The sequence below is a fragment of the Cricetulus griseus genome, chromosome 4, assembly GCF_003668045.3.
Source record: "Cricetulus griseus strain 17A/GY chromosome 4, alternate assembly CriGri-PICRH-1.0, whole genome shotgun sequence".
Lineage (NCBI taxonomy): Eukaryota > Metazoa > Chordata > Mammalia > Rodentia > Cricetidae > Cricetulus > Cricetulus griseus.
In genome coordinates, this window is record NC_048597.1 from 98,536,424 (window position 1) to 98,564,168 (window position 27,745).

The following is a 27,745-nucleotide window of genomic DNA, read 5'->3' on the forward strand; positions in this document are numbered from 1 at the left end:
TTGTATAGGGAGTTTGAGACCAGCCTGGGCTACATGAGACCCCCCTCCATAAGCAGGCAGGCAAGCAAGCAAACAAGCCCTAAGCACCTCTGCAAACCTTTTTTCAGGCAATTTTGTAAGATTTTCTTTGAAGCACGTCCTAGTGTGCCATGTGAGAAAGGACACTTTTGAGAGCCAGCCTTCCCCTCCTGTTGTTCACTATCCAGATGCTTTCTCAGTCACTTCCTAGGAAACTAGTCCTGGTCATAGCCCAGTGGGACTGTGGGAGTTTAGAGAGGCACTGCTTGCTGTTGACAATGTCATCATTGTCATCTCCTGTCAGTGCTTACTCTACTACTCATAAACAGTGCAACGAATAGATCAAATTTGGGCATGTCATAATCAATGGTTAGCTTTTAGCAGTGAATGTCCAGAGTTTAGCAGTCAGTGCTGATCTTAGAGTCATCTGACTAAGAACAAAGCTGTTTGTTCATTCTGAAGTAATGGAGTGTGAGCCCACAAAGCCTATCACCCGATGAGATAGTATGTTAACAGACATGAATCATCTCTGTGAGTGCAAAGGAGAACCAGTACTTCCAATAAAGACACTGAAAAGATGGTTCTTACTTGAAAACAAAACAAAACAAAACAAACAAACAAACAAACAAAAAAAAAACAGATTCTTCCAGCTTGTTCGGAACATGTTAACAGGCTTGATTTAAAAGAACATTGCTTTGGAAGTGTCATTTTGTTTCTGTGTGCACACAGGTCTGATTTGTGCATGCTTGACCTTTTTTTAAAAAAAAAAAAGACAACGACTTAATACTAGTTGGAACTTTTGGTTGTTTGCCCCTTGAAGCAGGTTCTTGTTCTGAAGCCCAGGGCACCATTGAACTCCTCTAGACATGTGTCTGGCTAGCCTCCAGCAGCTATAGCCCTGTTTCTATATGTACTTGTTTGATAAGAGGAAATCTTTGTGTGCAACTGTTTAAAGAAAGCCTGAACCCGAGTTGTGGATTTTAAACTCTAGTAGGGGAGATAAGAAGTCGGCCATACAGTCTGAAGTACACCATGTGCTGCTGGCTGATGACGTGGAGAGTGAAGTGCAGGGCAGTGTGGTTGCAGTTCTGAATGGCCCAGTTGCCAGAGAGTCACCTTCAAGGTGGACACAGCACTCACAGCACTTCAGGAAAAGGACTGCTGTGTGGGAGGGCCAGTGACCTTGCTCAGACTATGTGTCTAACTTAGTGTGAGGTGCTGAGCTGGACTCAGTTGAAGGGTTCTGAGTTGAGGAATGCAGAAACCCTGTCTCCCATATGACATCAACCAGCTTGGAAGAGCTGGGATTGCGGCAGGGGGAGCAGGCAAGATGATGATAGTAAGGGACATGTGGCCTCCATTGAGGGTGCATGTGTCATTGGTGAGAAGCAGCTCTCAAATTGAAGGTGGAGCTGTTGCTTGGATGTAGAGTGAGAGAGTAAGGTTGAACAAAACTTTGAGAAATGCACAGAGAATTTGCCACATAGACTGGTACTGTTCAGTCATTTCTTTTTATAGTTACTATAGTTTGAAAAACCTGGTTACTAAGGGATAACTTTATATACTTTGCTTTCATATCATGCCATTTGTAGTTTTTATATGTAAAGCTATTTGTGTATCCTATTTTTATAGGTCAGATTTCTACACATAAAAAATGAGAAATATAATAATATAGTGTGCTACTGCCACCTAATGTTTGCAGCCTTTCACTAATGTGACTGTAGCTGGCCATCCAGCCTTGATAGTGGTTTGAATACAGAATGTTAGCAAATTAATTGAGGTTTATTTAATTGCCTTCATATTATTAGGCTCCTGTATGGATACTTAACATGTTAATTGAATTGTATAGAAATAGGGTTGTGAGTTGAAGATTAATTTTATTGGCATCTTGATCTCTATTAAATTAAATTCAACAGATACGTATTTGTTTTGATCAGCCCCATTGTCTGTCCATTCTCATGGTTATTATGTTCTGATGGGTAGAAGACAGAATTAAAACAACACATAGTAAACAAACAGGAAAACAATTAGCAGACAGGGAAGCAAACAGGACAGCAGGCATTGCTGTTTGTAAACAGAGCCTGTGGTTTACCAGCAGAACAATGTCTGGATGTGATCATATTGGACTGTGGTGACTGTGCCATAACACTACTACTCCTGCTGGACAAGAGGCCTTCCTGTGGAAACACAGTGGACTGTCTTGCTGCCACTGGGTGGGAGATAGCTGTCTGAAGGGAGGGCTGATTGCTCTGGAGGGTTTACTCTAGACTGCCTTTTATGGTTTTCTGTGTCCTTTTAGCAGTAGGTTAGAATTGAATGGGTTGGTTTGCTATCCATCTCAAGACATGCCCTTTCATAGGAGGCTGATCTAATACTACTACCTAGAGCCAGGTTTCAAAGGGATAGACCACTTGGTACCTGTTGAAGTACCACATACCTGCCAGTGACACTGTCACTCTGGCTAGCTTGTTCTAAAAGTTACTTTGTGGTTTTGTTTGTTTTTGTTTTTTTTGAGACAGGGTTTCTCTGTGTAGCCCTGGCTGTCCTGGAATTCACTCTGCAGACCAGACTGGCCTTGAACTCACAGAGATCCACCTGCTCTGTCTCCTGAGTGCTGAGATTAAAGGTGTTCTCCATCACAGCCTGGCTTAAAAGTAACTTGTATAAGAAGCAAGAATACCAGCCCACGCCTACAGAAGGGTTTAGTAGAGTCTCATCAGGTGCTCTGTGTACCTTGAGTAACATTCTGGGCATTGGACTTGCAGTTTTGAAATGGAGCAGGAAACCCTTGTCTTCAGTCACTGCCATCTAAGCTACATGGTGAGCAGTGATGCAGGGGCCAGACAGACAGTGCTCTGGCACAAATCAAGGAAGGTAATGAGAGGACAGCTGGGAAACAGGCAGTTTTACTCACTGTATGCAAATTTCCCTGTTTAGGCACATTTTGTTTCTAGTAGAATTGAGAAGTATACATCAGCTGCACATGCTATGATATGATCCCAGCACTCTGGAGGCAGAGGTAGGAGGATCTCTGTGAATCTGAGGTCAAGCTAGCTTGGTTTACATAGCAAGCTCCAGGACAGTCAGGACTACAAAAAACAAAAAATAAAACCAACAACAAAACACCACCTAAAAGCATATGTAGTATCAAAACAAACAATCTGAATGTGTATCTATTAATAAATGTATATGCTGTGGTACACACAGGGAATATGATTTGGCTAAGTGTTGACATTCTACCAAAAAAAAAAAAAAAGCATATGTAGAATAGCTATAGATACCCTCTTTGTTGGTGAAGGCTGTCAGGGTTTAAGGTCTATTTAGCAAATAGTCAGAACATACTCACCAGGTTTAATCCTGGTCCTGTGTGAAGTAAAACAAATGAAAGACATCTTCCCTATTGTTAAGGAGTTTAATATCAGTTGGGAAAGTTTTTTTTTTTTTTTTCCAGACAGGGTTTCTCTGTGTGTCTTTGGAGCCTATCCTGGCACTTGCTCTGGAGACCAGGCTGGCCTCGAACTCACAGAAATCCGCCTGCTTCTGCCTCCCGAGTGTTGGGATTAAAGGCGCACGCCACCAATGCCCGGTGATGATATTCTTGATATAAAGTTTTCCTCATGAAAGCTCCATTTTTCACCAGAAGCTGTGACTTTGTCCTTGTGGTTAGGTGGGAGTCACTATGGCTGCACCTTATTTACATAACCATTTCTGGTGCTGCCATTAACCTCATGTTTTAATGGCTTGGAATTCCTGAAGTTAGGGGTAGAAGAGACATCCACCCCCTTTTAAATAAGAAGGAGACATCCTAAGTTAGAGATTTGATCTATCGCTGAGCCCCTTGTCTGTGTTTCAGAACAGACATCTAGTCACCTCTCCTTGACATTTCCTGGTATGTCAGAGGAGTTACAGCTTACCAAGGTCAGACTTCCATGGATTGAGCTTCTCAGAGCAAACCCGATGGCACTAACAATGTCTGTGGGGAGTCAGCTCTGCTCACCACCCACTGCACAGTCATAAAACTGCAGAGCTAGATGGAACCAGTTAAAAGACAAGCAGCTTGGGGTGGTTTCCAGCTCCTCTCTGCTTCTACTGGACCAGAGCTTGCTGGGAGACTCCCAGGGACCACCCAGGAGATTTTTGGGGCCTTCCTGCTCCTAGCAGGCTTCAATACCACCCTGCCCCCTCCTGTAGAGCAGACTGTAACAGCTTCCAATAAGTGATGGTAGTGTTTTTAAGCTCAGGCTGTAAATAGCTAGAGAATTAGACAGTGTTGTAGAAAATGTATTTTGTGGAATAATTAGACCATTCTATCTTTTAACACATATATTTGTTCCACTTTCATAGTTTGGCATCCAGCACTTTTCAAGCTCTTACTTAAAGGTCAATTATATTTGGATAAGGAAGCTTATAGGAGTTGTCCACAGCTGGAGAATTCCCCTGACCTCAGTAGAGGCAGAGTAGCCTTACTGGCTGCAGGCTTGTCTCTTTGTCTCTGTTGTACACAACAGTATGCTTGCGTGGGTGGGGGTGTACTAACAGATCTTTGAGTCCTCGGATTTTACTGGGATTTGGGGTTTCTGTCTCTTTGTTTACAGTATGCTCAGCAATGGATCTATGTATCTTTAAAAGGTGCAGCTACCCAACTTCCACTTGCTACTTCTCTCTCAGTGATTTGTCACCAGAGAGCAGCCCTGTGCAAGATGAATGTCATTTGATGTGGACAAGCAATTACTCTGTTATGCATATAACTTCTTCACATAGGTATTGCATACCATCTCAGATCATCTCACTCCACCAGACAGACTGCATGGCTGGGCTAGAAGGTATCCTTAGAAAGTATAGTTAGTAGTTGGTGAAACTGTTGCTTGGGATGTCAGCAAATCCAGCTTGGGCACATCAACACATGCTGCTTCTCCATGTGGTCTCAGTCTCCTTTTGCATGACTGTGTTCCATGAATGAACCTCCTGACAGGTTTTTAGGTTCCAGACTTGAAGACTGCTACTGTCAAATATGTTCTACTCTTTCTTGTTGAGGCAGTCACATGGGGCCACCTAGACTCAGAAGCAGGAATAAACACTTGTTAGCACTTGATAGAGAGAATAGCAGTGTTGTATTATAGGCAGCAGCATACAGAGTGAGTTAGTGCCTAGGTTTCAGGGAGCCAGGGCATCACAGGCACAATGGACTAGCTTAGCCTGCAGCCAGGCTGTGTGCACAGGTAATGCTATTAAGATCTGGGCTCCACAGTGACCAAGGTTTAGCCTGTCCTGTCCTCATGATGAGAGGAGAGGGATGCTTGGCCATGACCAACAAGGTAGAACTTGTCTTGTTTACAGATGCACCATGGATATCTGAAATTAAAGGCTGCTCATGTGCTAATTTGAGACAGATGTCGTGGAACCTGCCAGAGACTGGTTGTGGCTTTGTACCACTTGTTGTCTCTCAGTTGCGAGAAATGATGCCACTTGCCCAGTGCTCGCTCTGAGATTTGTAGGGATTCTGCCCTTTACACATGCGTGGTCAGTGGAAAGAGACTTAAGGATGCTTTTCAAGCATCTCTGGGTGAAGTTCTTTCCTAATTGGAACTGTGCAGCAGTGATGCCATGCCCATCCCTTCCAGCAGGGTTACTCTCCCCTTCTCTCTACAGCCCAGACTAAGCTAGCTGCAAGAAACCACATTTCTCTGTGTAAATAGCATGTTTAGTTTGACTACAGGGCATCTCCAAATGCTACTGCTGCATGATATCCTAAGAGAGCATTTTGTTTTTTTCAGAGATTTTGTGTTTTGAACTTTGATAGTAGCATTACACCAGATATACTGCAAAATGACAGATGGAGCCTCTCCAGTGCCATGAGTAAATTTGGCAGGTTCTAGAGACATGTGAATAAAAGAACATGTCTGAATGAAAGAACAGGATAATACTTGTTTTGGTACTGATCTTTCCATAATGTGACATTGGGGCTTTGAGTGAAAACAGGCACATGTACTTATCTGTACATGTAGGAAAGTGAGGAGCTTAAACCTAAACTTCACAGTTTGAAAGTGTTTGTTAAAGTTGATAATTATATAAAGCAGCATCTAGCTCAAGACAGTCTGTCTGATGAAGATTTGGTAAACATTATCAGCCCAGTTGTACACCTTGCTGTGGCAGAGTCTTGTATTTTTCTGTGTGGTAGAGTGAAGCTTTTTTCCCTACGCTAATGGTGGTTGCCTTTCTAGTTCCCTGTACAACAGAATCCCTGTGTGTGTCCATGGGATTGTGAGATAATATCTCTCTTTTGCAAGTAGTATGCTCATACAGATTATGCTTATTTTATGGACAACTTCCACAAAGAATTCACTTTCCTAATAATTCCTCTTTTTCCTCTAAAATAAACAGTAGGATTGAGTGAGTGCAACTTGAGGATCTTTCCATTGTGTCTCAAGCTGGGAAATTTTGTGCCTCAGGTATATTTGGCATTGTCTGGAGACTTTTTTTTTGGTAGTGACAACTGGAAATCTGATGCTTTTGTCATTTAATGCGTAGTCTGGTGTACAAGGCAACTGCACTTTCAGCATTGCATGGGTTGTAAGACCTGAAAACAAAACCCCCATAATGGATACTTTTTAAATCCGACATTTGGATAATACTTGTTTTTCACATATGTTTAAGTGAAAAATTGCAGTATCAGGTGCATTTGCTCTTTCCTGTATTATTTTTTCTGGTTATTTCTTATCTTGCCCACTTTGTGAATTTTTAAAAGTGGCTTAGATACTTAGAGACCTTATGCCATATAGCAATCCTCCTATACAGTCAGCAATTTTAGACTGTAAAAAGGACTGTGTGCAGCTACACCAAATACGCCTGTTGCTTGCATTGTCTTCTGTAACACACTCACTGATGATCAGTGTGGTGTCCTGTGGTTGTTGGTTGGGAATTATACCAGTCTCTCCTGTTGTCTCTAGGATCTTGTGGAGGAAGGCACTACTGTGGTGCTTAATGGGGTTGGAGCAGTGGGTAAGGACCCTGTTGGTAAATGTCTTTCCTGTCTGCTTATGCAGAACCGCCTGTGGGAGACGAAATTTCTGGCTCCCAGAGAGGATTGGGGCAGAATGGGCAGGGCAGATGGAAGAATATGGTGTGAGGGCAGCCAGTATCTTTCAGTTTCCTATTCTCACCTTTTTAAAGCAGCTCTACTAAAGCAGCTCTACTAGTCTATCTCCAGAGTATCCTTTTTAGAATACCCTCCAGTATGTAATGTAAATCTTTTAAATATTGTCTACCAAATGAGAATTTATAATTGACTCATGATGCCAGATTAAAGAACACAAATTCAGTTTTAAAAATTATTGCAGAATCACACAAATTTAATGTAAATGAATAAGCTTCAGATATTTGAGAATAATTGCACTCATGCTGATCAACTGGGAAGAAAGTCAAGTACACTGCAGAAATTCTTCGATTATGATTCTGCAGTATTTATCTCCCCCCCCCCAAAAAAAAGGGAAAGTTAAAAGGTCCTGAACTTTTATGGATGTGGCTTGTAGCAGATGCTCTGGCCTTAGGTTTGTTATCTCACAGGAGGGGACAGGCACATGCATATCCTTACTGATACAGTGTCATAGCATCATGGAATATGGATTTAAGTCTCATTAGACAACTCTACTGATGATTTTCAACCATGATGACCATGATTGATGGAACAGTGTGAATTGATAGTGACAGTGTGTCCTCACCAATACAATGATAGCCTGTAATGTTGATAACTAATCAGTAATGTGTAGGGAAGAGGGTAAAGAGTTACTGGCACTACTCATAAAAACATCTTCTTGAAGTTGAAATCTCATAACTTAAAGTTGTCTGTTTTTAATACAGTAAACTTTTAGGAGACTCACTCATAGGGTGTAGCTCTGTGGTAGAATGTATGTTTAGCACTACAGGGCCTAGCACACCTCTGTGCATACAGCCTTAATAACACGGATCTGATCTTCTTGCTTTTTGTTTTCTTTGAGTGTTTTTCTGGGGACACAGTATTTTCTTAGTGAAGATTTTTTGTCAGCACAGATTGACTTGTCTGTTTCAGATAGTGAGAAGAAAGGTGATAGACACATACTTCTTACCATTGTTTGTGGCAAAGTCATTGATAAAGAAAAGTGAGTGAAGGTGAAAGGGCCACTAAGAGGGGATTAGTTTAGGCACAGGTGGCTGGTGGAGGGGCCAGTGGTACAAGAGGACAGGCAGAGGCCCCCCAGTGCATGCTTTCCTGTTTACTGTGCTCCTTCCTGTCCTTTCTTGTCTGCTTACCCTGTCATTCAAGTGAAGAACAGCCGTAGATGAGGCGTGTTTTAGTGTAAATGTGTAGCTGAGGGCTTACAGTGGTTATTGCTTGTCCATTCTGTGGCTGATGCCCAATGCAGTTAAGGCACAGTCATATTGGGAGCACTGTGCTTGCAAGTTGGATTCTTCCATATGTAGTTCTTTTCTTTTGGAAGTTCAGTTGATTAAAGTTTAAAAAAATTGGTTTATAACATACAGAAAGTTGTATACAAAGTAAATGAATTATTTAGCAACCTGATCTGGTCTCCAATAAATATTATAGCAAGCTTATAAAAGCTTTCTGATTGGTTCAGGTAAAATAGCACAAATATAAGGAACTTTTTGATTGGTGCACTTTATAATAGCTAGTTTTAAAATCATGGAATGAAGAATTCATGTTATACATCAGTGGACAGAACTTCATCATGTGACTAACAGGGTAATACGAGTTAATCATTTGGTGAATGCATTTTTTTTTTTTTCTGCATTAAACCCCATTTTAAATGGGTAGATTAAAGGCTAGCCCATCAAATACCAGCTTAACTGTAGTATTGGTTTGTGTTGTGGGTTTGGTGAAATTGTCTGAAACTAGCCCTGAAACAGTGGAAATCCTTGGGGTCTGTCCTAAAAACTGACAGCACAGGGCACCTTGTTACAGTCTTGTGGAGCCAGAGCCAGAAAGACTCACAGTGCATGTGCAGAACCAGTGGGACTCGCTTGCCTCACTTTCTGCTTTTCTGGTCCTGGCTATTACAGTGCTTGGTAAATCTACTGTTTGTATACTCTTCATATCTTTAAAGTGTATCCTCTGTGGGTGCATTGTCAGGGCAGTAAGCAGTGACCAGTCTCTGTACAACTCCATGATTTACAATGGATGAAGCTGTAACTGAGGCCACACTTGGCTGCACAGAGCCTATAATCCCAGCACTGTGGAGGTGAGGCAGGATTTTGAGTTTGGGCCAGCCTGAGTCACAGAGAAAGGAAAAAAGAAGAGAAACCACAAGCTTGTTTTGAAGATGTGTGCACCTTGGGGTTTAGATCTTCTGAGTGTAGGTCAAGCTTTCGTGTGTTGGATTGTGGACCTCGATATGGTAGGGTGAGGTGTGCTGGGGCCCAGTGGGAGGTAGTTAGATGAGCAGCGCCCTTCCATGAGAGCAGTTTCAGGGCCTTGGGTCTTGAAAGGTAGGCATTGTGAAGGAGCAAGACTGTGATCTCTCTGGCTTTTGTTCTCTTCTTGTCCTCCTCTCTACCTCCTTGACATGATGAAGTCAGGAGCACTTTGCCTCAGAATCTAGGAGCTAAGGAAACCCATTTTCTTCATTAAGTATTCGACTCAAGGCATTTTGTTCTGATAACAGAAAATAGACTAACCCAATGGGAGAGCTGCACTGCCCTTTGAAAGTGAAGAATAATAATTGGTTTCTGCTAAGAGTTTTGATTGTGAACAGAGTGCACATGGAAGCCAAATACCCAGTGTTCAGGTGGCTAGAATACATTTAAACTGAGATGGGGGGGGGGAGGGAGAGAGGAGGGAGGAGGGAGGAGGGAGGGAGGGAGGGAGAGGGAGGAAGCCTGTAAAAATGATTACATTAGTTTTTTTTTTTCTGGGGGGGGTTCATGGTTGTATACAGTACAAAGGGACAAAGTAAAAGAGGAGTCTTGAATATATAGAGTATAAACTGTGTTGTCTTGGTTGATTCTCGGTAATATAATAGCACTGAGTCTAAGGTCATTTAACAGCACCTTAGAGATAGGCTGTGGTGTTTTAGTCTCTGACCTGGTGGGGTCATATCTAAAACAATGTAACAGTGTAAAGTTGTTCAAGCATTTTGCTAGATTGCAAAACACAGGTGTGTTTGGTTTCTCTCACCCTCTTAACTCCCACCGCCACCCCCTCACCCTCCAAGGTGAAACTTTTTAGTGTGTGTGCTTGGAAAGAGGGAGGAAGGAGGAGGAAGGAGGAGGCCAAGCACTGGGGATTGAACCAGGGTCCCATGCTTGTTTCATTAGCACTCCATTGCATTTTTAAAAATGTTTTTGAAATTTATAATTATTATTATTTTGTTTTGATTTATTTATTGTATAAATGTGTACCTAATGAGTGTCAGGGAGCTATAGATGGCTGTGAACTACCAAATGGTTCTGGGAACCCAGCATGGGTCCTCTGTCTGCAAGAATAGCTCTTAACCACTGAGTTGCACCAGCCCCTCAAGTTGTTTGAAAGTTTCTATTTGCTTATCTTCTTTTTCTTTGTTTTCCAGGAGCTGTTTTTTGTTCACTGCACTCTTCACATGTGTGAATTCTTTTTGCTTTATAGCATATTCTTAATGTAAACTACAGTAATGTTATAGAAGGCCTAAGAAAAGACTAAACTTTTTTTAAAGATGTTAATTATATACAATGTTAATCTTCAAAATCTACTCTCCACTATTTTATTTTAACTATACTCATTTCCACACCTAACAAATTCTTTTCTCTTAACTACCAATCTCTGCACAAACCGTGGCTGCCAGCATGCACACTTGGTCTCACAGAGGGTGCAGCCCCATGGGTGTGAGGGATGTTCACTTCCTGGAAGTGCTATAGTAGAATGGCCTGCACTTGTTGTCAGGGCCTCTGCGTTCATAGCTGGAACTTTTGCACGCTGGACCAAGTGATGAGCCGATGTAATTATTCCGCAATCTTGTTTTTCTTCAAAAGAGTATTTTCTTTTTAAAAACTACATTAAAATAGGAAGGTTGGAGCAGTGTTTTACAAATGAAAACAGCTATTTGTAGTAAAAGTCGGTGAGAAAAAGTACAGCAAAAATTAAAGGAAGATGAAGGAGTTTAACACCACTGTCAATATCATAGACTGTTGGTGAGAGAACCAGAAAAAAGAAAGGCCAGTAGTAATTAGCTAAAAAATGACCAAAGAAATGAACCCTTAGGGTGTGTGTACTTAATGAGACTGTCACAGTACCATCCCTTAGGTGGAGACAGAACATGTAGAGCAGACTTAGTCTCAGAGGACCTTCTGTGTGGAGTTCAAGCTGTCTCTCTTTCCCTCTTCACTCTTCTTCCTCCTGCTCTGCTCCCTCCCCTCCCCCATGTTATTTTTGCTACATTTGCTGTTTTAACCTGTCAGTTACAAAATAATTACTATGTCACTGTGGCTGGCGGCTCATATAGGAGAAATCTGCCGTCTCTTAATCAGAGGTGATTACAGTTTCCCCTGTCTGTAAACGTGCTTGTTGAGTAACGAGAATGCATTAGTCTCAGGCTGATGTGTGAAATGAAAGGCAGCAAGAAGCGGCACCATTGTTGTCACTCCAGGCGTGTCTAATGAATCGTGTTTCCATGTTCTCGTGGTCACGCCAGAGAGTGCCCTCTGCCAGGGCTAAGCCTCCTGTAAAATGCCCTGTAAGATTATTGCAGCAAGAACAGAAATGCTAGCTGAGTGGGGGTTGGGAGAGAATGCCAAGAAGACAGCTGCATTTCAAACAGTTACAGCTGGGAGGATTACTCACAGTGATAGCAGTGACAGACAACTGTTGGAGCCTTAGTGTAAGATGCAGTTTGGCGACCTCTCCTGTCAGAATTTTAGTAGCATGCAAGAATGTGTGTTTACATTTCAAAGCAGGTTGCCTCTGAAGAGTGGAAGGGAATAAATAGTTTTAATTTTTTTTACTCTTTAATTGAGAACAGAATTGAAACCCAAAGATTGAGTGTTTTTGACTAACATGACACCATCTTAAAAGAAGTTTATATGAAGCATTGATAGATTTAAGTGAAAATGCCTTAACTGAATCGTATGTGTGTATATCGTATGTGTGTCCTATATAATGTGTGTACATCATATATGTATCAACCATATGTACATTTTTTTGTTAATATTGAACATTTCTTGGTGCCTGGAACAGTATCTCACACCTGTAATCCTAGAAGTCTGAAAGCTAAAGCAGGAGGATTGTCATGAGTTTGAGGCTACCCTTGGCTATACTGTGAGAATGCTCAAAAACAAAAATTTAAAAACCCCCACATTTAATTTATATCTCATGGCAATCCTTTGCAATTTCAGAACATGTAGCTGTTTAACACTGACCTTACTTAAGAATTAAAGTAATTAACATATTCTCACAAAGGAAGTCTGGAGTTTACAATGAGGTGATGACTGCTCTCCTAGCCAGGGCTATCCTTCTAGACCCTTGTCCATTTATACATTTTTTTGAGTACATTAAGAGCATAAGGTAAAATGGTAGTGATCACTGTAAAATGCTTGAAAAGAGTGGTGAATGGGGGATGAACTTGGATTTGGGGAATCAATGCCACACTTATGCTTTCTCCTTCATTGTGAGTGATCACAGTGACATGGGGCTCTCTTCTGCACAGCTAGCTGTCTTCTGAAGGTCTTGCTCTGTGTATCCAGAAATCTAATTCTCTGACCTCCTTTAGTAGAAAATGTACTGGCTTTGTGAGTCCTGTGATCCATTGAAATGCTAACATGGGTCATGTCTCAGCTGCTACAGTGCTGAGCAGAAACCTTCATTAAAATTCTGGTTATCCTACAACTGGCAGAGGACCCATGCTGTTAGAGACTCCTTAGGAAGATGTTAGCCTGGTAAAATGGCAAGTCACAGCCAATCTTCTGGCTGCTGAGCATTATCAGGGTTGCAATCCTTTAACTTTGCAAATGTTAAAGGCATTTCTGTGTCTGTGTTCTGTCCCTAATAGTTTATCCTCTGGTCCTTATTTGACTGATGAATTGACAGTGGAAAGCTAAATGCATTTCTGATACAAATTTGCTAAGTGAAACCAAATGTTCTACATCCAAGAGCAGTTCAAGAGAGCAGCTTGCTGAATGGGTTAGGTTTGATATAAATAAGTCCATTTAGTTATTAATGACTTCAGATAGATTTTACAAGGCAATCAATAATAGCAAAATGGTGATCAGTCAGTGATACTGTGTGTAATTGGATTTTTTATGGGTATGGTGCTATTTTTCAGAATTAATGTGACATTATGCTACTTTGTTACTCAATTTTTTGTTAAGTCAATTTTTTTTAAGAAATCAGATATGCCAAAAATTCTTAAGTATTATTTGGTATAGTCCATCGTGAAATTGATAAATGCTGTCTTATTGCAATGTCTGCTTATTGTACAGTGCTCAGGGAGTAGATGTGAGAATTGGAAAGTTTCAGTTTTTAACTACAGTTTTATGCATTGAGCAGCACAATTGAAAACAAAGACAAGGGGGCAGATTCTCAGCCTCCCTTTAGATCATGTTCCCTTAGCCCTGTGTTACAGCAAATCTAACAAGGGTGAGACCTCTCTTTTGCCTTGCTTTTTAGTCTATTTACATTTGTGGGGTTTGAAAAAAAAAATCCTTTTTCAGTGGCTGAATGAGGAGTTCTATTTTCCACTAGTGCCCCTCCCCCTCCAGTTTTTGCAGTGGCCAATGTGCTTGCTGAACTCAATGTTCTGGATAATAGGTTTCAGTAATTCTGATGCCTGAGGTTAAAAAGCAGTAGGGGAGTAAGAAGTGTTTCAGATGTCTAGACATTCATTTCAGCTGTTGCAGCAGTGTGATACATAAAAGGGACTATGTATCACAGCTTAGAGGGAACCTGTATTCTTTGAAAGCAGTTCTGGTTTTCAGACTGTGCACAGGGTGAGGATGGATGAAGGAACTGAGTGCTGCTTTCTGTCTTTCTTCCCCACCCTCCCCTGTACTTCTTCATCATCAGTTTTGCTTATGGAACAGAGCAATGTCTGCTGGGAAACTCCAAGCCAGAGTGTTTGCTACTTTGATATCTTGTCACATTGACACTTGGAAGCTTTTATATGGCCTTCCTTTTAAAAATATTAAATATTAATTCTGCAAGATGCAATGTTTTAAAAGTTGGGACAAGTTATAAACTGATATTTTTTGAGTGTTTGGATGCTAAGCAGTGATTATTACTATTTAAAATTTCCTTTATAGAATAGTCTCTTCTAAAAACCATTTAGTACTTGTATAGTTTATCTGAATGAGGATGGTATTAAGAGAGCTAAGCGACACACTTTAAACCAATTCTGAGTTTAGCTTCTTACTACCCCAGTGAAGTGACCCTGTGCCAAGAGTGTGTGTCTGTACCCAGTAGCTGCGGCAGCACTTACTTTGTTGCCATTCTTAATTTGGCTGTAACACTTAAAATAGCAGGAGGAGAGTGTTTGCATCTAGGAATTCTTTATTTTGATTGACACTTTCCTCTCATTTTCTATATAGAGCTGTTTGATTTCTTGTGCCTTTTTCTTCTGATACCAAAAGAGTTCAAATCGATAAATATAGCCTATGAAATAGTTTTCCTATTATTTTTTATTCATACAGAATTAATATTTAGCTGGGAAGCTTGGAGTCTAGATTTAAAATGTATTTATCACTGAATGGTCTGTAGGGCTCATGAAGAGAAAGTCTAGTACCAACAGGTATTCCTGCACACTTAGTGACCATTGTCTTTGTCCTCAGTCTGTAGGTTTCCATTCATGAGAACCCAAACCCACGAGTCTAGTTAACTCACCACATCCAACAGGCTTGAGGCTCAAAAAGATTCTACCGGCCTCTGCCTCCCAAGTGCCTGTCTCCCCCCCCATCTTAAATCAAGCTAATTTAACTTAAAAGAAATGATCTCTTTTGTATAATTATCTCTTTTGGTCTCTTCTCCTATCTACCCACCCAGTATATTGTTACGAAAAAAAAAAAAAAAACAAGAACTTTAGGACTTCATGGGCATTGGTTCTTTGGGAGTTCCTGTGGGTCCCTCCCATAACTTATTTCAAAACAAGCATGCCTTTTCCCTTAGATATTAGGCATTTATAAAATTATAAATCCAGGAAGTAATTCACTATTGTAGCAATAATTAACTTTTAGCACTCTGTCCAAATTCTTTATAACCCTATCTAGATATATTTTCATTTAAGCAACTGTGCATAATTCAGATACTTTGGTAATCATCTCCTCAGTCTACCTATTACTTTCTGACATCTTTGTTACTTTTAAGTAGAAATCTCAAATTATTCTTTAAGACTTGTGAAAGTTGCTTTGAGAGTATTAACAATGGCTTGAGCTTTGAAGGGCAGAGAGACTGATGGGAGTGCCATAGCTCCATGATTGTACTTGAAAGGCGGAAACCAATTCTCTGTTCCTTCATTCCTACCTTAAGCCCATGGGCAGTGTTTACCTTTCCCTTTCTGTTCCCTTTGAGGTTGAGATTAAATCCTTTGAATTAGCTCATTAACTTTGCATTAGAAAAATGTGTCAAAGTTTCTTTTTATTTGGATGTCCTTTTTACTGGTTCTTTTTTTTTCTTTTTTCTTGTTTCTTTTCAGTTGTGGAAGAAGGACTCTGGGAAAATGGCCTTTCCTATGAATGTAGAACGCTGCTCTTCAAAGCAATCCACAATCTGTTAGAAAGGTAAGAAGGGGTAGTGGCTTGGCTCTGTGCTCAGGATTGCCCGAGTCCACTTGGGCTTTAGAGACAGGGGGTCATTTGCAGCATGAGAGTTAAGTGTGTTTGTTTTTCTATTGATAGAAAAGCTTTAGGGACCGCATATGGAATTCTGTGTCCCCTTCCCAGTCCATATATGTTTCTTGTTCGGTTTCTACTGTTTATTTCTGGAATCATTCACAGACTCCCTGTCATTGTTCTTTTTACCCTTTATACTTGAGTGTGCGCTTCCTGAGGTCAGGTGTGTCCTCTCATGTAAGTGTAGAATCAGTATGAAAGTGACAGGATAGTCTCTGACCCTTGCTGTAATAGAGAGGCTGTCAGGTTTTACAGTTATGTTTCTTGCAACAAGATAGTATGTTTAGGTTTTATAGCTTTCCAAATCTAGGAAAGTTCTTTCTCTCTTAATGTTCTTGCTGATACTGCAATATTTGATGAGTTGGGCCTTCTCTTGCCTCCTCAGTTTGAGGCAGTTTCTCCTGATTTGATGAGGCTTATGCTTTTTAGTAGGAATGCCACAGAAGTGAAGCCGTATCTTGCTCTGAGTGTCATGGCAGCTGACACATGTCAGTGTTGTTAATGATGTTAGAATCTGCAGTCATTTGGTTGGAGTGATGTTCTCTGTCTGGTTTCTTCACTCTAAATTAGAATTTTGTGAGCTGTGATCCTGGTCAGCCCCATCCCTGTTATGATTTGCAGCAGACCAGTGGGACTGTGGAGGTCCCCTCTCTTGTAAGCCCCACTCACTTTAGCATGCGCTGGTGACCCTTGCCAGAATCATTATTGCTACTATGACTGTGATGTTGACTTGAAATGTCACCATCTATTCTCTTACTAGTTGGCAGTCTATATGAAGAGGTTTTCACATCTCTGTCCTAGTCAGTCTCTTTGTCCCTTCCTTCTCTGTCTCTCCTCCCCTCCATCAGACCTACTCACATTCAAAAACAAGTTTGGGTTCTTTGAGCTGTTCTGGTGGCACACAACTGTGATTATGTGACTCCAGAAGCAGAAGCCAGAGGGTCAGGAGTTCAAGGCCAGCCTGGGGTCCTTTTTAGAATACACATTGAGAGCTGTTCTCGGAACAGACATTTATATCCATGACTTATACCTCATTGCTATCATTTAGGTTGATGCCCACGTTCTTGCATAGCTGACTGAAAAATGTTGATATGAGTTGTCCTTTGAGACAGTGATTGTTGGAGCACCTCCTTACCTTCTGTATAAGGTTCTTTCCAGGCTCTCAGTCGTGTTTTGAGGGGAGACACAGATGACTAAGAATGGCTTAGTTTAGAGCCTCTGTGGGAGTCATTGTTCCCTTCTCTGGTGTATGCAGACGATGCCCTGAGGTCATCAATCTGGAAGGGCATTATAGTATATTAAATTCATGTTCCAGCTGCTGGATGGGGGTGATATAGGGAAACTATCACCATCTGAGTCATTTAAAAATGTTTTGCCTATCAAACGTCTGCTTCTTTCAAACTTTGGATCCTGACACCACTTTGCTCCACACATTTCTACCGAGGTGTCCCAAGTAGGAGGAAGCATTGATTTCAAGATCAGATAATCATGAATTAAGTATTTGGCAATTCTTTGTGTGTCGCTCTCCCTACACCAATCCCCCCAATAAACAAGTATAAAAGTACACCCAAACCCATTCAGGAAAACACGGAAAATTTACTGTTTGCATAATTATATGTCAAATAAAGGGCTCATTAGGAATGTGCCTTTAAATAGGGTTCTGTGGTATGTAGAACAAACCCTATTTTTAAAATTGTAACACACTGGGTTTTAAAATCATGATTGATTCCTTCTACAAAACATAACTTTTTCTCAGCCCCGTGTTTTAGCATTTTTCTTTGTTGGAAAAATTAGAGGAATAGAAAAAACTAAGTGGAAGGACATACATATAAGTTCCTTACTCAGGGCTTATGAATTTATAATTTAAGTGGTAAGTAATGCCAGGGCCCAGTTGAACCATCATTTTTAAGAAAATCAGTCATGACATACAATATAATCTGGGTCTCATATTTGCTCCAAGTTGGCAGCATTCAGCTTTAAGTTAAGTGAGTAGCCTGCTAGTTAGATGTGGGAGCCGGGCCTTCAGTCTTTGTTAATGTGGTACTGTATTTCACATAGTCGGTCAATAATGACTATTTTCCATAAATTGCATTGTTTTGTACTATTTGACAGTCTCAGAATAGCCTGCTGGAATTCTCCTCTGGGACTCAGTTTTGAGACAGTGAGCAGATCAGCTTTTACCTTAGAAAACACTTCATGACCAAGCTTCCTCACTGTGACTCTTGGGTAATTTAAGGTCCTTTTGAAAAATTTATTATGGCTCCGGTTCTGTGGCATAGTCACTCACTGTCCTTCAGACTTGAAGTAGCTACGTTCTGTGCATGAGTATTACCCTGCTTGTGAATCTGGGTGGCAGCTCCATACGTTACCTTTCATTTCCTTATCATTGAGAGCACTTGCTATAACTGTCTTTGAATCTGTTGTGTAGTTTTGGTGTCTGTTTCCTACCATATTCTGTTCTGCTTTTTTTGTTTCTGCTCATGGAAGGTCAGCCTGGTATTCTAGTGTGAGTTCTGTGAGTTCCTTGTATAAAATCTGATTGATTACCAGCTCAGTAGCAGTGCTTGTGGGCTTTCTAAATTAGTTTATGTATTTACAAAACTTGGGCAAGTGATTCATTCTGCTTTTTACCTTTTAAGCATAAAGATGCTTAAATAATAGGAAATTTTATTCACTATCTTGAAAAGCTCTTGCTTAGGTCTGAGGAAATGTAAATTGATCTTTATGAAAGGCTAACAGAATGACGTCACTGAAGCGAATCATTAAGGACCGTTTCAGTACAGAAGTTAAATAATACTGTCATTTTCTCACAGAAGAGCATTGCATTCTGGGCTGCTGTTGATTGGTACTGAAGCACCACTCTATTGATAATCTGTAGGCAGTTTTAAATTGTAAGCAATGTGACTTCAGATACCCATTTCCCCTGTTTCTCTTCAGTGTTTGCCTGCCCTGTATTTGCACTTCCAGTTGGAGTCATTGGCCCATTTAGAAACAAACAAACCAACATGCTACTCCTATGAGCATTTGCATAAAGGCATCAGACTGGAGAGAGCATCTCTGGCTGTGGCTTTCTATTCTTTCTAGGCACTCATTCCTAGAAATCCTTTTCCTTAATTACCTGCAGATGCAGCAGGGGTTTGGGTCTCAGCTTCATCACCTAACCAACTGTGCAACATGGGCCTTGGGCCCTGCACACTGCCCTTTTCGTTTTGAGAGCTCTGTTTGGCTGGCTGCCCTTATGGCTCAGAGAAGGACAGACAGTGAGAATTGCTGTTGTCAGAGTGGAGTTAGCACCGACAGTTCCCAGCTCAAACCTGGGATTCTGGTCTGCCCCATTCTTCTGCTGTGCTCCCCTTCCTGGAGGACTCCCTATCACGTGAGTAGGTTCTGAAGGAGTTTGTTTCATCCTCAGGGAGTACTCAGTGTTAGAATATGGTTTGCACTGAGTGGAGCAGAAATCTGTTTTCCTAATACTTTCATGTTTTTATTTTGAAAGCTATCCTTTGGAACTTTCAATTATCTTTAAATTTTTTTCAGTTATCTTTTAAAATATCATAGTGGAGATTTAAGGTTTTTGTTTTTTAGATTTATTTATCTTTTTTGTATAAGTGTTTTACCTGCATGTATGTCTGTGTCCCTGGTGCCTTCAGAAGCCAGAAGAGGGCCTCAGCTCCCCATGAACTGGAATTATAAGATAATAGTTGTGAGCCACTGTGAATGCTGGGAACGAAACCCAGGACCTCTGGAAACCTTCTCTCTAGCTTCATACAACCATTAGCTGATGTTCCTTCCATGGAATTGCTTGTTTGGTAATCAAACCCAAGTTCCCACCCTCATGTTTGTAGTTCTTAGAAAACTGAACTCCCCTTCTCTTCTTATCACTCTCCATTTGGCCCCATTCTTTTCATTTTGGTGGCTATTGGCCTGCTTTAAATGTATTGCTATTGCCTCTTTCATCAGCCATGTCAGGCTCAAAGATACAACATTATTAGAAGTCAAAACATCATTTATCACAGTAGAGACAGATTGTGTGCTTGCAGTGCTGTCTGCCTGGCTGCCCTAGCCCCTAGCACTGCCAGGCAGCCTTTGCCTCTGCTTGCTGGCTTTCTGGTAGAGAGCAGAGAGCTAAGGAGCTCTCAGGAATGGAGAGCCTGTGCTGAAGTGATGCACACCATGTCTGCTCATACATCATTAGCTAACACACTGGTCACTAGGCTTAAATAAACGACAAAGCAGAAACTACCAGGGAGAGAGATATGGAAGTTGCATGTCCATACTTGATGTCGTGGGATGGGGAGAAATACGTGTTTCTGTCTTCTAGTTAGTTGCTGTTTATGGTATGGGAACAGAAAGGTTTCTCTGTCTGTGTGTGTGTGTGTGTCTGTCTGTCTGTCTGTCTGTCTGTCTGTCTGTCTGTCTGTCTGTCTGTGTGTCTGTGTGTGTGTGTGTGTCCGTGTCTGTGTGTGTCTGTGTGTGTGTGTCTGTGTGTGCGCGCGTGCATGTGCGCATCAGAGAGAGAGACAGACAAAATTTTGAACTCTTTTTGCTACTTTAGGTGTTATCTTTGTGACTTTTTAGAACTTGAGAAGTGGAGAGTTTCAGAATTTACTGTTTTAGATCATGTCGTTATGCTTATTTTTCTTGTGTCTTGAGAAAGTAAGTGTGCTTCCTTTTTTTTTTTTTTTAAGCCAATTATCTTTTTTTTTGGCTAAATGCCCAGGATGATAAAATACCATTAATTTGTTTTTTTTTATTTATCTAGAATCCCTTGTCATTGAGCTTATTCCCACCCCCCTTTTGCTCACCTTTCTCCTCGCTTGCCTCACCATGTAAGAATGTCTGAGTGTAGACTGTTCCTCAGCCTCCAGTCAAGTGTCCCTCCACCCCATGCTTATCCTGCCAGTGCTTAGGTTGTGTGTCATCCTGAGACTGCTTCCTCCTCATCATGGAGAACAAAGTGTACAGTCACTCTACCGGCATTTGTGTAATAACTCAAGACACCTTGACCTTATTATAGTTGATGTGACTTTTCATGGTACCAAACTATTACCTGCATATGATAATCAAGTAAAATTTTTTGAAAAATGCAGAAACTGTGCTTAGTTCAAAGACTTGGAGTGGTGCTCTTTTTTTTTTTTTTTGTGTGTGTGTGTGTGTGTGTGTGCGCGCATGCGCTTATGAAGTGCCTTGCGTGTGCCACATTGTAGCAAACCCAAAGCATCTGGCACACTGCCTGTTTGGCATTAGGTTTGTTACTCAGATTTTAATTTGTAACTGTCTGAAGGCTTTGGAATAAAATACACTTGCTGATTTTCGAGGGGGCTTATTGCCGTCCCCAGATGTCAGCTCACCACTGCTTTGTACACAGTGGAAGATTATTGGAGCTTTTTGAAGTTGAGTGCCCAGTCATGCCATGCAGGCAGAGGGAAACTTGGCAGTGTGGATTTTGACACCCGAGAAGTGTGGTGCTCTACCTGGCAGTGCACTGCTGCTGTTCTGCTAAAGGCTGCTAGGCTTCCCTGTGTCAGGTCCAGCAGCTGGGGAAATACAGGATTGGAACTGCACCTACACCAACAACATGCTCACATACTCTGGGCCTGGTGTCTGATGGGTAGGTTAGAGACTGCAGCATAGCTCTCGAATTCATTGGAGCACAGTGACACGTGTAGCTGCAGTTGAAGAAATGGTTATATGAAATGGAAACATCTGGCACCCTTGGGAATTGTGTAAAAGTGCAAGAATGAGTCAATTCCCGTTTTATGGAAATGCCACATAAGAAAATGAGTCTTTAGATTGGGGGCACTCTCTGTAATGGGAGGACATAAGTAAAAAACTGGAAACCAGTGGTTGAAAACAGTAATTGTAAATGTCTGGAAAGGAATCTCATCTTCTGATGTGCATCAGTCAAGCTGTTCACTTAATTTTTTACCACAGAAAAGGGGTGAAGATGCTGACAACTGTGGGGTTTTTGTTTTTTTGTAGTAATGAAAGAATAACATTAGACACTGAATGGACTGAGAAGAGAGGTACATTTCTTTGGATTTGCATTAGTTAGAATGGACATTTCAGGTGAGGCTGAACCTAAGGCTATAGTCATTTTACAAAGGGTGTGAAGTAGAGAGGCCTTGCCTGACTATACCTTCCTGTAAGAACAGCACTGGTCAGCTGGGAAGGGGTTCCTCATCTCCTCCACTGGACGTATCATAATCTCCTTGACAGAAACTAATTTCCTGCATCTGATGGAGGTGGTACTGAGGGAGGTGAAGGTGGCACTGAGGATGCTTGGTATACAGGTGGGCAGGATGCAGTGGGCTGCTCTGAACAGAGAGTGAAGTCAAGTCAAGGTGCCATTGGGTGAAGCTGTAGTGGAGGTCAGAAGTGCTATCTAGGTGGGCTTTCTTCTGCTCCTCCCCGCTGTCCCATCAGGAAAGCAACTTGCTGGGCTAGTCTATGACTGCTGCTCAGGCACTTGGTACCCTGCATCAGGTCTCCTCAGGCTTTCGGAGTAGAGATGGGATCTTGCACATTGTAGTTAATTATTGAGAACCATGTAGCACAGCACAGGAGCCTCACATGCTCACACACATGGAACTTGCCTTCACTTTTCAGCATTTCTCTTGAAACGTTGACCTCTCATGTGCTGACAGTTAAAGAGATAATCTTCTCAGCTGTTGCCTAACATCATCAAACCCTGGCCTTGAACAGCTGCCTTTCAAAGTGGCATCAGTCTGCCTTAAAGCAGGATTGCCATCTTCATAGGAAATGACATTTGCCTAATTATGTTTTTCAAATATAGTTAATACATTTTGTAATAGTGTTGGTTTTCCTGAGCATGTCTTAGTAGCCCTGTTGATTCCTTTAGTGTGATTTTGGGCTACACTGGGAAGGGACAAACTATGAAGAAGTGAATTCAGTAGACTTCTCTTCCTGTTACTGAGTGCCTCATGGTAAATACACACACAGTAAACACAGACAGAAGAGCATCTTTAATTATAAACAGGAAAATAGTCTTTAAAAATGTATAACATTCATGTCAGCTATTTAATTGAACACTACAGAGCAGGACCCAGAATGTGCCACGTCACAGGTGTGTAAATACCTTTTGGATAGTCACAGTCACAACTCTTCCACGAAGAGTTTCATAGAAATGAGTCATCATAACTGAGTAGTGAACCCTGATTATAAATACAAGAGAAACCACAGGCTTAATCAGAGACAGGAACACTCTTTGGGTTTAAATAGGAAGAGAGGTAACATAGCCCAGTAAGGGAATCGAGGCTCCCAGGCAGTGGGGCTGTTTAATATGGGAGTTCTGGGGCTCAGGTCTGTGTCAGAGAGCTGACAAACCTTGAGGCATTAGAAGAGCTTTTGTTACGTTTCCTCTTGGTTTCTTTTCAGATCGCACATCTGCTCTGCTGTAGTCAGTCTGCTCTCCTAAGGTGCTAGTATAGCCAAAAACTGTCTTCGGTAGCATAGTCACATCTCTTCCATTTTCTCACAGGGCTTAAAGTTGACAGCATCCTTTCTGTTGGGCCTTGCCTCAGAGGAGATGTATAGAATATCCACCCCAAGCCCAATATGACTTTGTCCAATGCAGTTCTCTACAAGGAGGTGTTGGCTGTTGGGTGTGATCTCATGCCTGTTATATAACTGCTTGTATTCTCTGCACCATGGATTTAAGGTAGACACTCTTAACAGCTTTTACCAAGCAAAGAAAGGTTTAGGTGTTAACTCAGTCATGAGATGGACCTGGGATTAAGACAAGAAGCAGGGATTAAGGAAATATTATGGGTTAGTCACTTACGTCCTGGCTGTGTGCCCAGATGTGTCTGGGTTCCCATGACCTTGCTAGGAGATAGTTCCTCTCTGCCTTAGCTTCCTTGGCTTCAGCAGTGAACACTGTGGTACTCATCTCCACTCACACTGGTGGTGGTGACTGCAGTCATGATTTCAGTAACTGTCAGCAGTGTTACTGCACTGCAAACCTGATGCACTGTTTGTGGCAGTGTCTGCCCAAGAGAGATGGAGTCTGGCCAAGGAAGAAGCTGGTGATACTTTACAGGTTGACAACTTCAACCTTTTTCCTAGGTGACTACTCCTTATTTTCTATTCAAAATTTAATGTATTCATGGTCTTTATCACAGAAGCATGCTTGTTTAATGTGAAATGTGAAGTCAGATCGAATAGTCTGGAAATGGTTTTCTTCACTGTGAACAAGGGAGATTGCTCACTTTCAAATAAATCCAGTGATATTTTGATGTAACCCTTTTCCAAATTGATTCTTTCCAAAGGGAGTTAGTTTTATTGTGACCAGAAGTTGTAGCTGCCATTTACTAACTTGTTTAACATGTAATGAACTGGGTGAGGGCTTGAATTGTCCCTCTAGTCCTTGAGAACCACAGAGACAAAAACTAGGGAGAGATCTTCCTCAACATTGAGATAAGAATTGCTATGTAGCTTTCGTAGATACTTGTGCAAAAGAATTCTGACAGCTTTTCTTCAAAACATGGGTTGTTTCACTACCTGAAATTGAGAGATCATTGTACTCCATCAAAATCAGAATGTTCATTTTATTTCACATTTTGTATTTTTTAAAATCAAGGGTACTTCTTCCAGTCCGCAGCATCTTATTCATTGTGTAGAGGGCAGTTTTAATAGAATTGTCATTTGCTCCTACACATGAATGAACTTGGTCATAACTGTATTGTCACTTCAGTTGAAATGTTGTACTGTTGGTATTATATGTGGTGGCTTCAATTACTGCTAACATGTCCTTAGAAGAATACTTGCAACTTGACAGAAAAACACACAAACTTTGTGGACAGAGAAGCCAGGCCCAGCCAAGGTAGAGTACAGCTGATGTCAAGTCTTCATTTTTTTTTTTTTTTTTTTACAGACTTTCTGTGCCTGCAGAAAGAACACAGCAGGACAGAGGATGAGCTGTGTTAGGGTTTTGTTATTGGCATTCTTGCTATAGGATTGCCCACTTGTCACCAACAAATCCTAAACCCAGCTTGCAGGAGGAGCTGCAGTGGTTTGAAAGTGTCTTTAAGTTCCCTCTACTCTGACCTTGATAATACAGGAACTTAGGTCATGCAGAAATTCCAGTTTTGGAAACACTCCAACTCAGTGCTTGTTTGCTTTCTTGTTTTCCCCATGACAATATGTGCCCAAAGTTCTGAGTTCTTGGGGTGTAAGAAAACAATTTGGCAGTTGGACTGGTGGAACCATGTTTCCATTGGTACCTCTCATCTGGGTTGTTGGAGAGCTAAGCTAATTTGTTACTGAGCCTGTGAAGGTAATTCCTGCTGTGCTTATTGTAGGTGCCTAATGGATAAGAACTTCGTGAGGATCGGGAAGTGGTTTGTGCGACCCTATGACAAGGATGAAAAGCCAGTCAACAAAAGGTCAGTCTTCAGGGTGCTCTTGTTGTTCTGCTTCCTCTTCCTTGATCATGCCTATCTCTTCACTGAGGCTGAAAGGGTTGGTACATATATCTCTTCATGTTGCTCTTGGGCCACTGTGCTATCACATACTGCATGCTTGTGCTTGAATATTAAGATGAGATATACCATGTGGTCATCAGTGAGGTCGTGTCTAAGCTACTTTTCACTGTATGGTTTGGAGTTGAGAACTCTACCATGTTCTTTCGTTATTCTTCCTAATTTTTCTTCCTTAAACTATTACTTGGCATGCCCTAAGAATAAAGTGAATTAAATGGCAAAATTTGTAAAGTTCTGTCCCAGTGTTCCTTACCACAGATGAACACAGCCTGATGACTGTCAAGAGCAGGACTGTGGATTATGTCTCCAGGAACCCAGAACTGTTAGCCATAACCCTCAAAATTACAATGGGTATAAACTTTGTTGCTAGATAGGCATGGGATTTTAGATCAATGAAACCAGATCAAAATGACTCAATTTTAATATTCCTTATCTCTGACCACAGTCTGAGTTGTTGTTCCTAATGGAGACAGAACAATGTGACCAAACTGTTCAGTGTTTTCTCAGTGGTGTTTTTGTAGCAAGGTGGCAACTGGAAAACCGTTCAAGTGTTTGGTGTCAGGACAGTGCTAGAGTGCTGGTTCCTGAAAGACTAAAACCACAGTTGGAAATTCGTGTGTTTTATCACTTTCTACCTTGCCCCACTGTTGAGAAGAACCTAATTAAAACTGGTTTTTCGAGACAGGGTTTCTCTGTGGCTTTGGAGGCTGTCCTGGAAGTAGCTCTTGTAGTTCAGGCTGGTCTCGAACTCACAGAGATCCGTCTGCCTCTGCCTCCCGAGTGTTGTGATTAAAGGCGAGTACCACTACCGCCCAGTGGTAACTCGTACACTTATTGAGCCAACGTTTGCCTTTTTGTGTGAAAAGGGAATTGTTTTAGGATTGAGTAAGATAACAAATAACGTGTGTAACACGGGGCTAAAGTGACTGAGTCTGACAGTAGTGCCCAATGTGGGGGTTGTAGTATTGGGAATACATTAGAGATAAAGTTTTCTCTGATTTTGGTACTTTTTCATACCACAGACAGATTGCTATTCAAGTATTTGAGTTTCTTACCACACATGCAATTGAGTTAATGAGCATGTATTTCTACACTAAATCTTAGTTGCCATTGTTTTTGATGCACGGTCTCATTGTGTAGCCCTGGCTAGCCTATTACTTGCTCTGTAGAACAGGCTAGCCTCAGACTCAAAGATCCACTGCCTCTGTGTCCTTATTGCTAGGATTAAAGTTGTGTACTACTATCTGTCTGCAAAGACCTCTTCTTCACTAAGTATTTGAAATTCCCCTGCGCTTTCATGTGTGAATTTTAAAGTGTGTTTATTAGTACTGTAATTATCTTTCCAACTTTTATGAACTCAAAAGGCTTTGAAAACACATTGTGCATTCTAATAATCTTGCTTGCTTGTTTGGCATAGTTAGGGTATTAGAGATTATGAAAATAGAATCCCTAAATATGGTCTTGGTCATTAGACATAGCTATGAGCCCTCGTCAATACTTAATCACATTTGCTTTGTGCTCATGTTAAAACTGGAGTATGTGTCCTGGTGTTGGACCTTTTTGGTGGCTCAGTGGTAAAGCTGCTTGCTGTTGTGTTTGATCCTATAAAGTTGGCCCCTGACTCGCACGCACGCACGCACGCACGCGAACATGTGGCTCCTGTTCCTAGACAGACGAGACACACCCAGAAAGAACACAGTCGTGTTCTGGATGATGCCTGGCCTTTTCTGGCAGACCTCCCCACACAGTTACAGTTACTAGCATGGTTCCAGGTTCCTTTACTCATGCTTTTCTGTCACGCACCCTTTTCCCTTCAACTCAAGTTAACACAGTTCATTTTCAAGCTGTTCCCTTGAGGCAACTTTTCAAGTTGTTTCTTTGGATATTTTACTTCTCAGTTTCCCCTCAGCATGATTTGACTGCTGTGTGTATATTTAGTTTTCAGTTTGTGGTACAGAAGTTAAGAATTTGGGGTCCTCCGTGCCCTTCCTGTTCTTATATTGTTCTTGAGTTGAGCCGCTTAGAACAGAGTCCATCCTATCTGTGAGTCTCCAGTGTGCACCATCATTTTTATTTTTATTCAACACAGAGTCCAAAGTCCTCTTAGGTTGATTTGGTTGAGTGGAATGTACTTTTACTTCCCTTTGTAAATCTAGGATAAATCCTGTAAATGGGGTCTACAGTGTCTCGTTGCATAACATCATCAGAAACAGTGTCCTTGCTCTTAGTGTTTTGATGTTAAAAGAGAAGTTCTTAAATACTCACATTTTGTAAGTGAGGACAGTCCTTTGGTTCTTATAACAGTTGGGTCTGTATTGGAATTTAGTAATGTGTTGGTGTTGAAGTCCCAGCAGCCAGGCTCAGCTGGGCTCTTAGAGGTGTGC

General features: G+C 41.3%; 1 protein-coding gene across 7 annotated transcripts in view; it reads left to right on the forward strand.

Annotated features, from left to right (window-relative positions):
- Positions 1-27,745, forward strand: part of Med13l (mediator complex subunit 13L) — a 204,711-nt gene that overhangs the window by 91,235 nt on the left and 85,731 nt on the right. For 5 of the 7 annotated variants that reach the window (XM_035443271.1, XM_027414172.2, XM_027414168.2 and 2 more), the window contains exons 3-4: positions 15,663-15,747; positions 25,182-25,265. In XM_035443271.1, coding sequence (XP_035299162.1) covers positions 15,663-15,747; positions 25,182-25,265 — 169 coding nt within the window. Of the gene's footprint in view, positions 1-15,662; positions 15,748-23,513; positions 23,540-25,181; positions 25,266-27,745 lie in introns of those variants that run through there. The other 2 variants (XM_035443270.1, XM_027414171.2) reach the window with 2 other exon arrangements.